Source organism: Bubalus kerabau, chromosome 11 (assembly GCF_029407905.1).
Source record: "Bubalus kerabau isolate K-KA32 ecotype Philippines breed swamp buffalo chromosome 11, PCC_UOA_SB_1v2, whole genome shotgun sequence".
Classification (NCBI taxonomy): domain Eukaryota; kingdom Metazoa; phylum Chordata; class Mammalia; order Artiodactyla; family Bovidae; genus Bubalus; species Bubalus kerabau.
This window is the reverse complement of record NC_073634.1, coordinates 40,452,288-40,468,567: the sequence shown is the minus strand read 5'-3', so window position 1 is coordinate 40,468,567 and position 16,280 is coordinate 40,452,288. Positions and strand designations below refer to the sequence as shown.

The following is a 16,280-nucleotide window of genomic DNA, read 5'->3' as shown; positions in this document are numbered from 1 at the left end:
TAGAAGGAACATATCTCAACAAAATAAAGCCCACATAAGACAGGCCCATAGCGAATATTATACTTAATGGTGAAAGGTTAAAACCTTTTCCTCTAAGATCAGGAATAAGACATGGGTGCCACTTGCACCATTCCTATTCAACATAGCTGGAAGTCTTAGCTAGAGTAATCAGGTAAGAAAAAGAAATATAAGTATCAGAACTGGATAAACTATCTCTATTTTTAGATAACATGATTTTATATATCCTGTTGCTGCTGCTGCTAAGTCGCTTCAGTCGTGTCCGACTCTGTGCAACTCCATAGACGGCAGCCCACCAGGCTTCTCCGTCCATGGGACTCTCCAGGCAAGGACACCGGAGTGGGTTGCCATTTCCTTCTCCAATGCATGAAAGTGAAAAGTGAAAGGGAAGTCGCTCAGTCGTGCCCAACTCTTAGTGACCCCATGGACTGCAGCCTACCAGGCTCCTCTGTCCATGGGATTTTCCAGGCAAGAGTACTGGAGTGGGGTGCCATTGCCTTCTCCGGATTTTATATATAGAAAATCCTAAAGATAATCATAAACCTGTTAAATCTAATCAATGATTTCAGTAAAGTTACATGATACAAATTACCAGAGAAAAATCAGTAGTGTTTCTATACACTAACGACAAACTTTCAGAGAAAGAAAAGAAATCAAGCACATTTACAAGAGCATCAAAAACAAAATACTTAGGAATAAATTTAACTATGCAGGTGAAAATCTCTACTCTGAAAACTATGAGAGACTGATAAAAGCAATTAAAGAAGAAGCAAATCAATGGAAGGTACGTCATGTTCATGCATTAGAAGAATGTTGTTAAACTGTCATTGCTACAAAAGTCATCTATAGATTTAATGCATCCCTATCAAGATTCCAGTGGCATTTCTTTTTACAAGAGGTAGAAGATACACTCCTAAAATTTGTACAAAACCACAAAAGACCCAGATTAGTGAAAGAAATCTTGAGAAAGAAAAGTAAAGTAGGAGGCATCACACTTCCTGACTTCAAAATATACTATAAATCTATAGTCATCAGAAAAAATATAGTAGCAACATAAAAGCAGACAAATAGACCAATGGAACAGAATCAAGAGACCAGATACAAACCTAACCATATACAATAAGCTAATATTTGACAAGGGAGTCAAGAGTACTTAATGGAGAAAAGACAGTTTCTTCAATAAATGGTTCTGGGATAACTGGACATTCACATGTAAAAGAATGAAACCAGACCCATAGCTTACACCACTCACAAAAATTAACTCAAAATGGATTAAAGACATTTAAAAGTAAGACCTGAATCCATGAAACTCTTAGAAGAAAACACAGAAACAAAACTCTTTGATACAAGTCTTGGTAATGATTTTTTGGATATGACATCTAAAGAACAAGCAACAAAATAAAAAATAAACAAGCAGAACTACAGTAAACTAAAAAGCTTCTGCACAATAGAAGAAATCATCAACAAAGTGAAGAGACAGTCTGTGGAATGGGAAAAATATTTGCAAACCATATATTGATAAGGAGTTAATATCCAAAATATGTTATAAAACTCACACAACTCAAAAGCAAAAAAACCCAAATAATCTAATTTAAAAATGGGCACAGGACCTGAATAGACATTTCTCCAAAGAAGATCCATGGAAGGACAATAAGTACATGAAAAGATGCTCAACACCACTAGTTGTTAGAGAAATACAAGCTAAAACCACAATGAGGTACCACCTCATGACCATTAGAATATCCATCAGCAAAAAGAGATAAATGCTGGCATGGGTGTGAAGAAAACGGAGTCCTTGTGCACTGGGAATGAAAACTGGCATAGCCACTATGGAAAAAAGTATGGAGAAGACTCAAAAAATTAAAAATAGGAATTACCAAATGATCTGGCAATTACACTTCTGGAATATTTAAAGGAAATGAAAAATACTAAACTGAAAATATAACTGTACCCCTATATTCACAGCAGCATTATTTACAGTAGCCAAGACATGGAAACAACCTAAGTGCCCATCAACGAAGGAAATGGACAAAGAAGTTATGGTACACACACACACACACACACACACACACAGTTTCTAGTTATCCATAATTTATAAATAAACTACATCAAACTGGTGCTAAGACAATTTAAGTGTTAAAAACTAACTTTTCTAATTCAGATTTTTTTTTTTTTAAGAAAAATGACCTTGCTAGTCTAAGATAAATGGACATGCTAGAAGGAAGCCCAAGGCCTTTCTGATAGAAGAAAAAATATGCTTTAGTATGGTATTTTGATTTGTAATTTGTGACTATAAGTCATACAGCGTCTGAGGTGAGGAAACAAGACTGGAGGGTTTGAGTCTCTCCTTTTAGTAAAAGGTAGAAAATGCTATAATAGGCAAGATGATGCTATAAAGATGGTGCAGAAACAGAAAGGGTTAAGTCCCACATTCTTTCATTCGTCCCTGGACAGAGCCCCAGAAGCTGCAAGCCTCAGCGCTCGTTAATAAAGGACCCTGAAAAAATACAGACTGCTGACTCAGGTGCATTGAGAAAACAATCCCTAAGCTAACTATTACATCCACTTAGAAAAATAAAAGTTAGTAAATACTTTAATGCCAATTTCCATAAGAATAATTCAATTTGTATTTATTTTTTCTTTCATCATAAATTTGGGGTTTTGTCTGAATGCAGGTTCCAACTGAATATATTAAATAAGAACCTCCATTATTACTATTCCCCATGCAGATGGTTAATTTAAGCAGTGAAGTGAGGAAAAGGTGGGGACATGGCCTCACTGAGTACCACTGGGAAGACGAATGTGTGGTCAGCATATTTGGATTTTAAAAAAAGACAGTATCCCACACATCTGGAGATACTGTTAGATCCTATCTAGAAAGTAACAAAATGCCTTTTGTGATTCACCTCTGTGGTGATCACCCAGTTACCATGGGAAGCAAAACAGGTTGCATGATAATTTTGATCTGTACTAAACACTGGATATTGATACCAAACAATTCTATAGTTTTAAGTTTCTAATTTCTTGATTTTGTCTTAATGTGAAAATAAAAATCTCTGGAGATGGGCCAAAGATGTTGAAATGTTATTGATTTTAAAAAGCTGTAATTCTCATCTCTAATGAGTCGATTCTTGTGGTAACCCTAGACAGTGATGTAAAAACTATGGCTCATCAAAACTGTTCCACTTAAATTAGGTAAAGTTTTAAGTGTCTCTAATAATTCTTGATATTGATTTGGATGTATTTACTGACTTCTTTGATTATATATATATATATACAGTTATAATATTAGGTAATAAATACCCGTACATATCCAGAAGCATTTATAAAGGGCGGTAATTGCTGTTCAATATTAAAGTGGCCTGAATTTCTCTTCGGTGATAATGATACTAGTTTCCATAAGAAAAATATTCAAGGAGAATGGGCGGGTATTTTCCGTGTGTCCTTCCGTATCTCCCGTCTACCCTTCTGTTCTGCTCTCTGCCCTCCATGGCTGCCTGCCATAGACTGCATCAAGGCACGGCCTTGCCCTTCAGGCACAGACTGCATTCAGCTAAAGAGAGGCAGCAGGAGGCCAGCAGGCGAGGAGAGAACGCTGCTGAGGCATCCATTCCCTCAACACCTCCTTTCTGGGACTCAGATTAATTACCTTCAACCCTCCCTTCAGGTCTCAGCTCCTGGAAGGTGGTCTGCTCCTGTAGCCACCTTCTCCACACCAGGGCAACAGCTTCCTGCCCTTGCCCTTCTAGTCATTATTACTGCCGAGGTGCCACACCACCTTCTTAAATCCTGCCCACATGGTTGTCCTTTCATTAAGCTCTCCCCGAATGACTTCCTTTTCAGAGTATCTCTCACTCTTGCTGAGGCCACAGATGACACAGGGAGTTCAGACCAAGTGTGAAAGATTTAGGTTATTTTTGTCACTGCCTACCAATCTTATGAAATTCTATCTAAGATACCAGAAGTCCTATATTTTTATGGTCTTTGAAGCCAACTTCAGGGAGCTTGAGCCAAGAATCAAAACCAGAAAAGAAAGATTTCTGATGTTTTAGACAAGACTATCCAACATATAACACATCAAAGACAGGGGGGAAAAAAACTTCTATTAAAGCAGAAAAAGACTTACATTTAAAATATCAATATAACTTCATGCCTTAAAAAGAGTCAGTTTTTTTTCATTTTAGGTCTACAATTTAGGTCTACAATTTAAGCAATATCCAGTCATTTGGGGGAACAAATTGATGTGCCCTTAATAGAGACCAGAGTCCCTGCTTGGGACAGGAAAACCAAAGATGAGTGTGCATTCTGAGTGCTAGATGAGACTTCTAGACTTCCCTCAGCCACGTGCCACATGTGACTGCTGAGTGGAAGGCTGACCCAACAGCTTACCAAGACTGGGGGCTGGCTAGACAGGTGTGGCGGGGCCAAGGAGGCCAGGCACCCAGTGTACCAGAGCAAAGCTGAAGTAAGGGGCCAGGATGCTCAGGGAATACCTGGAAGGGACTACGTATCAATAGGGGTAGCCTAGTATTTCTTTTGAAAGCATTTACCATTTCTCTCAGCTTTCCCACCTCTCAAAAGACTGAAACCGAAGATCATATGGCTTTTGAAAAATAGGAACTCACAAGGTTATAGAATTATACTGAAACACATAACCCAAAGCCTCCCAGCTACTTAATCTATGACTATCATAAATTTTAGGAATTAGGGATTCAGTTGCTTAAAAACTGATGGATGCATAATGTGTAGCTGCCTTCAAGGCATTGTTCTCAACATGACAGATGCTGCACTCATCTCACAGGTTCTAAGGTGGAAAGGGATGTAAACTGAATGTAGAACTGCCTGAAACACTGATAGGAGGCAAGGTAAATCCCTTGCCCTGAGTGGGTGTTCTGAGCCTAGGTCTCTTGTGATCCTTGAGTATTTATCTCCCATTAGTCTTACTCGAGTCGGACATGACTGAAGAGACTTAGCAGCAGCAGCAGTAATCTTACTGGTGCACGTTTTGGCACAGGTGTTAGAACAGGCACAGGAGGGTATTTGCAGGTACACACAGGAGGGAATGGTGAAGGGAAGGTCAAGGCCACTCCTGCCTCTTGAGTCAGAAGGGCTTGAAGTAGTCAAAGGGAGTGGTGTCAGGGCTGACAGTCCTGCATATCCCCAGGGAGAACCTGGGTGCCGCCTGGTCCCCTGGGCCCGACATCCGAGGCCCAGAGCATTTGCCTCTCTCTCATGCCAGGTGCTGGAGTCCATGGAGCCCATTTTACCCCAGGTGAGCTGTCTGCCTGATACTGTGAGGAGCTCCCCCAACCCCACGTGCCCGGTGCTACCCCCCTTCCCTGTCTCATCCTGCTTTCTCACAAATTCTCTGAATGCCTGTCTTGCCTGGCACCTCTTTCTTCTGCAGTTCAGAAACTGTCTACAGTCCTGTCTCTGAGATTCAAGCTCCCCTAAATTACTGACCAGGATTGGGGGGGACTGCTGTTCTCAGTTCTGATTAGGAGCTGATTTGTCCCCATGAAGGCTGCTAATTCAGACACTACTTACTGCTCCTTCTCCCTTGGCCCCTTCCTGGTGTGGGCCTGCTTAACTCCCAGCATGCTGTGCAGCTGGAACCCTAGAGTGGTTACAACCCCCTCTGGGAACTGATGCTGTCAAGGCTTTTTTAAGTTATCAAAGACGCTGCTATCTATAGAAAAGTCTTGACTACGCCTCTGGACCCTCTTTATACCTTAAAATTGTATTCTTCACTACATGTTTTCTTCATCACATCCTGCTATGAATCATTTGTTTTTGAAGGCGAAAGTGAAAGTTACTCAGTCGTGTCTGACTCTTTGTGACCTCATAGACTATATGGTCCATGGAATTCTCCAGGCCAGAATACTGGAGTGGGTAGCCATTCCCTTCTCCAGTGGATCTTCTGGACCTAAGAATCGAACCAGGTCTCCTGCATTGCAGGTGGATTCTTTACCAGCTGAGCTACTAGGGAAGCCCATTTGCTTTTATATGCCAGTCAGAGAAGGCAATGACAACCCACTCCAGTCCTCTTGCCTGGAAAATCCCATGGATGTAGGGGCATGGTAGGCTGCAGTCCATGGGGTCGCTAGGAGTCGGATACGACTGAGCGACTTCACTTTCACTTTTCACTTTCCTGCATTGGAGAAGGAAATGGCAACCCACCCCAGTGTTCTTGCCTGGAGAATCCCAGGGACAAAGGAGCCTGGTGGGCTGCCATCTATGGGGTCACACAGAGTCGGATACCACTGAAGTGACTTAGCAGCAGCAGCAAAGTACTAAAATGGGCTTCCCTGGTGGCTCAAACAGTAAAGAATCTGCCTGCAATACGGAAGACCTGGGTTCAATCCCTGGGTTGGGAAGATCCTCCAGAGTAGGGCATGGCAACCCACTCCAGTATTCTGGCCTGAGAATCCCACAGACAGAGGAGCCTGGCGGGCTGCAGTCCAGGGGGTCGCAAAGAGTTGGATACGACTGAGCGACTAAGCACAGCACAGCATTAAGTACTAAACTGCCTACCCCTGTATCTCACAACACCATGAAGCATTTTTTATCGTTGGTATTAAAAAAAAAGTTAATTCTATGTATGCTAATCTACGACAATCTTATGTGATGAAGAAAATAAGGCAGCTTCAAAATTCTGGATTTTAAGACTCAAAATTTTTAGGGTCCTCTCTACCTTTACCTGGAGAAGGCAATGGCATCCCACTCCAGTTCTCTTGCCTAGAGAATCCCATGGACGGAGGAGCCTGGTAGGCTACAGTCCATGGGGTCGCTAAGAGTCAGACATGACTGAGCGACTTCACTTTCACTTTTCACTTTCATGCATTGGATAAAGAAATGGCAACCCACTCCAGTATTCTTGCCTGGAGAATCCCAGGGACAAAGGAGCCTGGTGGGCTGCCGTCTATGGGGTTGCACAGAGTCGGACACAACTGATGCAACTTAGCAGCAGCAGCAGCTACCTTTACCTTTCTTGCCATGCTTAGTCACTCAGTCATGTCCAACTCTTTGCCACCCTTTGGACTGTAGCCTGCCAGACTCCTCTTTCCATGGGATTTTTCAGGCAAGAATACTGGAGTGGGCTGCCGTTTCCTTCTCCAGGGGATCTTCCCGACCCAGGGGTCGAACCTGCATCTCCTGTGTCTCCTGCACTGCAGGTGGATTCTTTACCCACTGAGCCAACTTTCTTATGGCTTCCTAAACTGGGCAGGTATGAGATTTTTATAGACCTGCCCAAAGAGACAGCAAGACCAAAAGAGGTTCAGGTGAACCTCACTATAGGTTAGAAACTAGCTAGAGTGTTTGGATTTAGGAATGTGATTAGATTTCTATGTCTTAGTGGCCAGTCCAAATCTCAGCATGATGAATCACTAGGCTGTAGCAATCAGCCAGAAGCAACTTTGAAATAATAGCCAAGTCAACTCATTTCATAATGTTATATGTGAAACTGGAGAAGTTGGGTAATGCTTATTTTTTTTTAAGCATGCATAATTTAGGCCAAATGTTTTTTAGAGTGGATTATTTAGATGTCGGGGGAAGGGCTTCCCTGGCGGCTCAGATGGTAAAGAATCTGCCTGAAGTGCAGGAGACCAGGGTTCATCCCTGGGTTGGGAAGATCCCCTGGAAGAGGGTATGGCAACCCATTCCAGTATTCTTGCCTGGAGAATCCCCAGGTCAAGGAGCCTGGTGGGCTATAGTCCATGGGGTTGCAAAGAACTGGACATGACTGTAGGTGGGAGGCTTATTCATGTAGTATGTGCTTATGAACTTTAAAATTTTTTCTTTATTCTTAGAATTAGGTCCTTTAAAAACATTTCCTCTTTGTGGCCACTAAAAAACCATGTTGCAAGCAAAATAAATGATAATTTACAGATTATTGCAGAAAAATCTCTAAAGTTTTTAATCAAAAGAGAACTCTGACCCCCCCTAGTAACATTTAACAAAGATGCTAGGGAAGAATTAGGAATTTTTTGCATCAGTTCAATCTTCTTGCCTGTAGCACACCCACCATTTATCAGGCTTATTTTAACATCTGGCACTGGACTGAAGCAGGAGGGGAAATGCTATTTTATTTCTTTGTATTTAAATTTCCACCTAATAGTAAAAGGTAATAGAACAGGTTTATTAAATATCTATTACTATTCAGAAAGCCATGAAAGTGAAAGTGTTATTTGCTCAGTTGTGCCCAACTTTTTGTGATCCCATGGACTGCAGCCCACCAGGCTCCTCTGTTCATGGGATTTTACAGGCAAGGATACTGGAGTGATTTGCCATTTCCTTCTCTAGGGGATCTTCCCGACTCAGGGATCAAGCCCGGGTCTCCTGCAATGCAGGCAGATTCTTTACTGACTGAGCTACCAGGGAAGCCATACTAAATGCAAAACAATTTGAATCCTATTAATAATACATCATGGGACCAGGGTACTTGTGAACACTGAACCTATGTCAATGGAAAGAGCCCACACAGAATTCTTAAACATCTTTGAGATCCATGAAATTCTGTTTACATGCTAGAGTTTTTATTCACTCTTTATCCTCCTTAGTATGAATATGGCAGATTAAGTAACTGTAGTTATTATGAACTTTTTAAAAAAAGAAATGCTAAAGTGTTTTACCAAGACTTACATCAGAAAGGCCCAAAATAAAAACAGAAACTCTCATTCTACACAGAGGATCCATAGCAACCAAATCACTTTGGCTAGGCCTGGAATGATCAAACAAGCCTGAACAAATCTGGGCGGGTGAAGACACAGTAAGAGAAGGCACACCAAGTAGAATGGTGTAGTGCAGAGACTCTGGCAGAATGGAAGATTATTTTTCACAGCCCACAAGTATTCCTCCAGGACTTTAGAAGCCTGCTTTCCCTTCTACCTCTCAAGTCAGTATGCTGCCCGCCATCAGCCATCACAGTCGCATTCAAGGTAAGTTTGGGCTGTCCTGACAACCTCTCTAGGCAAAGGGAAGCCTGGTAGTCTCATCAAATCTCACGTCTCATCAAGTCATTTCCCATAAACAGCTTCTGCAAACTGTAACCCACCCTCCCCGCATATTGAAGGCTGTGGGAAACTTCCCTCAGCTCAAGCCTGTGTACAGGTGAAGACTGTGCATACACATAAATAAAGACGGGCTTAAGTAGCAACTTTGGGGGCAAAGAAAAAACACTCTGGTTTCAATGAGTTTCTTGTCATCAGGCGTCGTAAGTGCAAGCGGACCTGGAGACAGCATACCTTTCCTCCACGGAAACTTCTTTCATTTGCTGGTGCGGTTTGGTGCCTTCCATTTCCCTGATGCTCACAGCATAGACCTTGGTGGTATAATCAATAGCCTTTTCTCTAGCGACGTCACTGTCATAGCCTCAAACGACAGAAAGACACGGGAGGAGAGTTGGCTTGCGATGGTGCAGGAGGGGGTGGAGGAAGGCAGGGTAGGCACGCGGCACTGAGCTCACCTCCGTCCTCCTCCGCATCGGTGTCCGACTCCTCACTGTCCACCAACTTGCTCTCCTGGGTCCCCACAAACTCCCGCGTCCAGATCATCAGGGCCGTGTCAGCGCCGCCCACGGTGAGCAGCACTGAGTCGTTGTGCAGCCATCTCACGTTGGTGACGTGGGCGCTGTGCCCCACGTACTTCTTAAATCTCGCATGCTGGCCCTGCGGTGTCAGAAAACAGCCATGACCCCACTCGGACTCGGAGTCTCATTATTCTAGTTTCTGGACTATTTCATCCATGTTATTGTCTAGAGAGGCTTCTACAGGATACAAAGGAAACAGTTCACATGAGGAGTAATTTCCCTACATTTTTCCAGAGTGTAAACTCCATGAGGGCAGGGACTAGCTCTCTTTCTTCCCTAAAACATTTCCTGCCTCACTGTAAGTTCTCAACAAATAGTCTGTGAGGAAATGAATGAAATGTAAACTATAGAACCTATTTCTAGACACCTGACAAAGTAGCCTAAGAAAGGATAAAGAGCTTGTTTCTGCCTCTCTCAGTTGTCAGACGTCTGTTCTCCACAGGTATCTAGTGTAAACCCCTGATGGTGAGTCTGGCTGACATTTGAGATCAAGTGTCTCCCGGGTCATCCCCCTCAGCGCCTTTTTTACCACAGTCCAGGTTGTGACAGACGAGCAAGGGCCTTCTTATGATCCTGGGGCAGCAAGGAAGATTTAAAAGCAAAGCAACAGTTTCTGTCATGGACACCGGAAACAATTTCTAACACTAGAAACACTCAAGTAAATTGATGTTAAAATAAAGTGAGCTCAAAGAGAAAGGAAAAAACAAACAACAAAACTCCCAAAAATAAAGAACACAAACTGAAAAAATACAATAAACAGGTTGACAAGTCACCTTAAAAAAAAAACCACACACACAAAAAACCAAAGTAAGCTCCTTTTAAACAAATATAACCTCCCAAAAAAGTTCCACAACTAAACAACCTTCAGCTTATATCTGAAAAAGTAGAATAAAATTAAATCCATATATATTGAACTTATTACAATAGGTCAAACTTTTAAAAAGCCAAACATAACCAAATAAATAGAACCCAATTTATTAGTCTCTATTGAAAGCTCTTCAGAGTGGCAACCAAGCCACACCACCCTGAGAGTGAGGTGGGGAAGGCTGAGAGTGCAGTGAGAGCAGCTGTTCACGTCCGGGGAGTCCTGACAAGCAGTGAGAAGCCCAGGCTGGCACCAGAGACCAGCTTCCATTTTCAGGGCATGAGCCACAGCCTGGCAAAAATAGCTTCTGTGGGAGCACCGAGAGAGGGAGAGACTTTCCATCCTCTCAGCGACTCGCAGGGAATACCTTATGCGACGTGGGAAGCTGCATGAACTTTTTGAGGTCATGCAAGGGGCATCGGCGTCTCGGATGAAAACTTTATTCAGTCGTCGACAAGAGGCTTCCAGAGAGTTTTGGACGGACGTGCTGGGAAACCTGAAACCAGCGCAGACGCATGGCAGGAAGACACGGGCAGGGCAGGACAGTACGTGACTTTGAAATACTCATGGTCAAGGTCACTGTGTATTTGGCTGACCCCTACCTGGCAGCTGAGTGGAAGTGCCCACCCCTCAGCAGAGTACGGAGTCTAGACAGACTAGGAAGCAAGCAGGCAGGCAGCATTTCTAGGAAGCTCTCCAGAGCTACTATTTGCTAGAGAACAGGCAGAGCAAAGAAAGGGTTTCTAAGGAAACCACTGTGTGACCGTGTGAAATCCAGAAGGCATGGGAACAGAGAGGACGGTCAGAGTGGGACAGCCACTTGTCCTGCTGGTCTTCCTGCTGGAAGCGGGAAGTGACCCATTTTGATCCACTACAAATGCAAGTTGGTCTCTTGAGGAGCAGAGAAAGTGAAAGAGCTTGAGAAATCCCTCTCTCTACTCCTGCATCTAGATAGAGGAATTCAAACGGAAAGATATAATGGAAAAAAACACTCTAAAATGATCAGAATTAGGCTGCAGGGGAAAAGAAAGTGACACAGAGCAGAAAGAGAAAAAGGAAAAAGTTCTAAGTCATTGAAGTTGTTTAACAAAGCTGAGATTATTCCAGTAGAGATGATTCAAGGTTCTCAGAATAGGAAACCAGGTCCCTGCTCCACAGAACAATGGAAATTTGCAGTTACCAGAAGGTTCCAGGAAGCCAGCTGCTCCCCCAGGAGCAGGGTGTTTGGCGGTTCCCTGAGGCCCTATGGGTGGAGTCTCCTGGAGGTCTGGCACAGCTGGGTCAGATGAGCTGTCCTTTTGGGTCATCATGCCAAACTATGCACTTTTGTAACACCCATCAGGACTCAAAACCACAATCTTCCTCTTCCAGTGAGTCATGAAAGAATAAAGAATCTGAAATATGTCTCCAGAGTGCTTGTTGTTAACAGCTTTTAAGAGGAAATTCATGAGAATCTGATGAAAGCTATGTACCCTTTCCCCATATTTACAACATTTTACATATAGTTTCTCTGTCTGTAAAATTCTACATACAAGATTCCTCTTCGATGAATCTTTCTCTAGAGTCTTTGACATTATGAGAAGGACACTTAACAACTTGATGGTGGATTTTTTAAAAAAGTAAAAATTTCATTTTAAAAATGTAAGCAATGTGGTGGTATTTTAGCCTGTTTGATAGAATGAAGGGGAACAGCTTTGGAAAGGAAAGGAGGTTATGGGAAGCAAATGGATGGTGCTAAAGGACAGCATCAGTTTTTCTGGGATGTGGTTTAAGGTACTGGACAAATGGGTGGGCTCTGACAAAGCAGAGTCTATTTTATGCACTCTACTTTGGAAACAAATGTGGAAACAATATGATTGTCAGGGGACTAGTGCCCACATCAAGATTTTAAATTGTCAAAGTGCCTATGTAAGACATGGATAGAAAAAATGCCTAGAAGAGAGACCTAGTAACTCAAAGGAAAGGATAATAAGGAAAAGGGTTAAGAAGAAGACATGATATTAGAGTCTAACAAGTGGAACTTGAATTTTGGACAGAGAGCTGTGTGATGATAATATGGTCTTGTAGGCATCACCAAGACTTGATGATGTAGAACTCAGTACGAGAACACTGCAACAGCATGGTGTCTTAGTTTGGTAGTTCAGTTCAGTTCAGTTCAGTTCAGTCGCTTGTCGTGTCCGACTCTTTGAGACTCCATGAACCGCAGCACGCCAGGCCTCCCTGTCCATCACCAACTCCTGGAGTTTACTCAGACTCATGTCCATTGAGTCGGTGATGCCGTCAAGCCATCTCATCCTCTGTTGTCCCCTTCTCCTCCTGCCCTCAATCTTTCCGAGCATCAGGGTCTCTTCAAATGAGTCAGCTCTTCGCATCAGGTGGCCAAAGTACTGATGTTTCAGCTTCAACATCATTCCTTCCAACGAACACCCACGACTGATCTCCTTTAGGATGGACTGGTTGGATCTCCTTGCAGTCCAGGGGACTCCAGAGAGTCTTCTCCAACACCACAGTTCAAAAGCATCAATTCTTTGGTGCTCAGCTTTCTTTATAGTCCAACTCTCACATTTATACATGACCACTGGAAAAACCATAGCCTTGAACTAGACAGACCTTTGTTGGCAAAGTAATGTCTCTGCTTTTTAATATGCTGTCTAGGTTGGTCATAATTTTCTTTCCAAGGAGTAAGTGTCTTTTAATTTCATGGTTGCAATCACCATCTGCAGTGATTTTGGAGTCCAGAAAATAAAGTCAGCCACTGTTTCCACAGTTTCCCCATCTATCTGCCATGAAGTGATGGGACTGGATGCAATGATCTTAGTTTGGTAGGGTTGCCATAAAAAATGCCACATGTTGGGTGGCTAACACAGCAGAATTTTATTCCACACAGTTCTGCAGGCAGGGAAGTTTAAGACCAATGTGCCAGCCAATTTGACTCCTGGTGTGGGCTCTCACCCTGGCTTGTGGACCCCTTATATGAGTCAGGTAACTTTCTATCTAGCCTTTCCTCCTCAGAGTGTGTGTGCATGGGGAAAGTGAGTGAGCTCATTGATGTCTCTTCTTATAAGGACACTAATTTTATCAGATCAGAGACCCACATTTATGACTTCATTTAACCTTAATTATTTCTGTAAATGCCCTCTCTACATATCCAGTCACATTGGATGTTAGGGATTTAACATAGGAAGTTTAGTGGGGACAAAAACATTCAGTCTGTAACAGATGAAGTGTGGCCAACACACCCAGAGCATTGGAGGAGTGTGACTATACATCTAGAAATGTTCTCCAGCTTGGGTCCATGAATTTGGGAAGGAAAGAGTACCAGGAAAATCAGATGAAAAAAAGAAAAAAAAAAAGAGAGAAGTGATACTATCAAAGTGGTTTATATTTGACTGGTTTTCAAATGCTTTTAAATTATGAAACTTCTTCAATCAAATCTTACACAGTAGAACTCAAGAATAAAAAGATAAATAATTCAATTTAAAATAGTGGACAGAAGATTTATACAAACACTTCACAAATGGCCAATAAGCAAATGAAAAATGCTTAGCATGATTAGTCACCAGGGAAACATAAGTTACAAACACAGTAAGATCACACTATCTGCTCCTCAAGACAGCTAACCTTTATAAGTCTGACAACGTCAAATTGGCAACTAGAAACCTAACATTTTTGGTGAGAACATAAAATGATACAATCGTTTTGGAAAAAGATCTGGCAGTTTCTTAAAAAGATAAATACACATTTTCCCCAATAACACAGAAATCCCACTCCCACACATTTACTTAAGAAAAAAAAATATGTCCACATAGATTTGTCCAAAAATGTTCACTGCAACTTCATTATAACCAAACACAGGAGAAGCATGTGTCTACTGATGGCTGGGTGGATAAACAAACTTTGCTATATCACACAATGGAATTCTACTCAGCTATAAAGAGGAAAGGACAGGATTATTGAGAGTCGGACATGACTTAGCGACTAAAACAACAACATTGTTACACACAACATGAAGAAATCTCAGAAACATTACCTGAGTGAAAGACCCCAGAAATAAAACGGTTCCTAACTGATCATTTAATTTATATGAAGTTCTGAAACAGGGAAAGCTAATCTATGGTAACAAAAACAAAAACAACACTGGAATAGTTTTTTCATCTGAGAGTGGAGTGGGGGTGGAGAATGCCCCAGAAGTTAGCATGGGGGGACTTCCTGGGATAATGATACTGTTCTATATTTTGATAGGTGTTTGGATTAAAAGATGCTTGCTCCTTGGAAGAAAAGTTATGGCCAACCTAAACAGCATATTGAAAAGCAGAGACATTACTTTGCCAACAAAGGTCCATCTAGTCAAAGATATGGTTTTTCCAGTAGTCATGTATGGATGCGAGAGTTGGACTATAAAGAAAGCTGAGAGCCGAAGAATTGATGCTTTTGAACTGTGGTATTGGAGAAGACTCTTGAGAGTCCCTTGGACTGCAAGGGGCTCCAACCAGTCCATCCTAAAGGAAATCAGTCCTGAATATTCATTGGAAGGACTGATGTTGCAGCTGAAACTCCAATACTTTGGCCACCTGATGCGAAGAACTGACTCATCTGAAAAGACCCTGATGCTGGGAAAGACTTAAGGTGGGAGGAGAAGGGGACAACAGAGGATGAGATGGTTGGATGGCATCACCGACTCAATGGACATGAGTTTGAGTAAACTCCGGGAGTTGGTGATGGACAGGGAGGCCAGGCGTGCTGCAGTCCATGGGGTCACAAAGAGTAGGACACAACTGAGCGAATGAACTGACTGACTGACTTGGATAATTCAGGTGTAAGTGTTTGTCAAAGTTCATCAAAAGGAACCTTAAAATTGGTGCATCTCAACTATACATAAAATTTACTTAAAAAAAAAATGAACTCTAGGTAATGACATGTAAATTGAAACAATTAGGGGTAAGTATCCTGATGTCAACAATTTACTTCAAATCACAAAATCTAAGTGGTGGGTTTCTAGGAGTTCACTCTATTATTCTTTCAGCTTTCCTGTATGCTTGAAAATTTTCACAACAATATCTTGGGGAAAATCTTACATAGAAGCTCAGTGTACAAAAGGCAAAAACAGAGTGTCTCTGGAGAAGGAGGGGAACCCCAGCGCCCCTCCAGTTGCCCCCCTACCCTTGTTTCCTGGGGTTGTCCCTAAGGAGCCTTCTGGAACTCCAGGAGTTGGAGGAACACACCTCAAAATTACTGCAGGAGACAGCCTTCCTGGTCACACTAGGGATGTGGGTGATGAGCTCCCAAGATGAACAATAAATCTGGCTCAGGAGCACGATGCAATAGTATCGTGAGGATTTCAGGTATCTAAACACCTGCCCAGACCTCAGTCCACTAAAACCAGGGCAGCACTAACTTGACTTGTCCTGCTGGCAGTCTCATTTCAAAAAATGTAGAAGTAGCAAGGAAAACTGCTACACAGAACTGGACTCTTATCAAATAGAAAGGGCTGGTAGGTGGTAGTAACATAAATCACTGGGAGAAGGCTACCAAGTGGCTTCTCGATGGTCAATGAAAGGAGCACAGGGTATAATCAAAAGTGTATATTAGAAAAGGCTCCCCAAAATGATAATCTGAGGAGACATTAACAAATGAAGAAGGAAAGAAGGCATCTAAAGAAACCAAAGTGGCTGAAGAGGGAGTTGATGTATTCAGGTTTTAAATGTACAAGTAACAGAAGCAGGAGCAAATAACCAGGGATGAACACAAAAATATTCTACAGACAACTTTAGTACAGTTTCAAGAATGAAAAAATGAAAAGCTAAGATA

General features: G+C 42.3%; 1 protein-coding gene across 1 annotated transcript in view; it reads right to left on the bottom strand.

Annotated features, from left to right (window-relative positions):
- EML6 (EMAP like 6) overlaps nucleotides 1-16,280 on the bottom strand; it is a 288,683-nt gene that overhangs the window by 32,102 nt on the left and 240,301 nt on the right. Inside the window, exons 26-27 of the mRNA XM_055540113.1 lie at nucleotides 9,485-9,686; nucleotides 9,264-9,390 (exon numbers count right to left, since the gene is read on the bottom strand). Coding sequence (XP_055396088.1) covers nucleotides 9,264-9,390; nucleotides 9,485-9,686 — 329 coding nt within the window. The remainder of the gene's footprint in view (nucleotides 1-9,263; nucleotides 9,391-9,484; nucleotides 9,687-16,280) is intronic.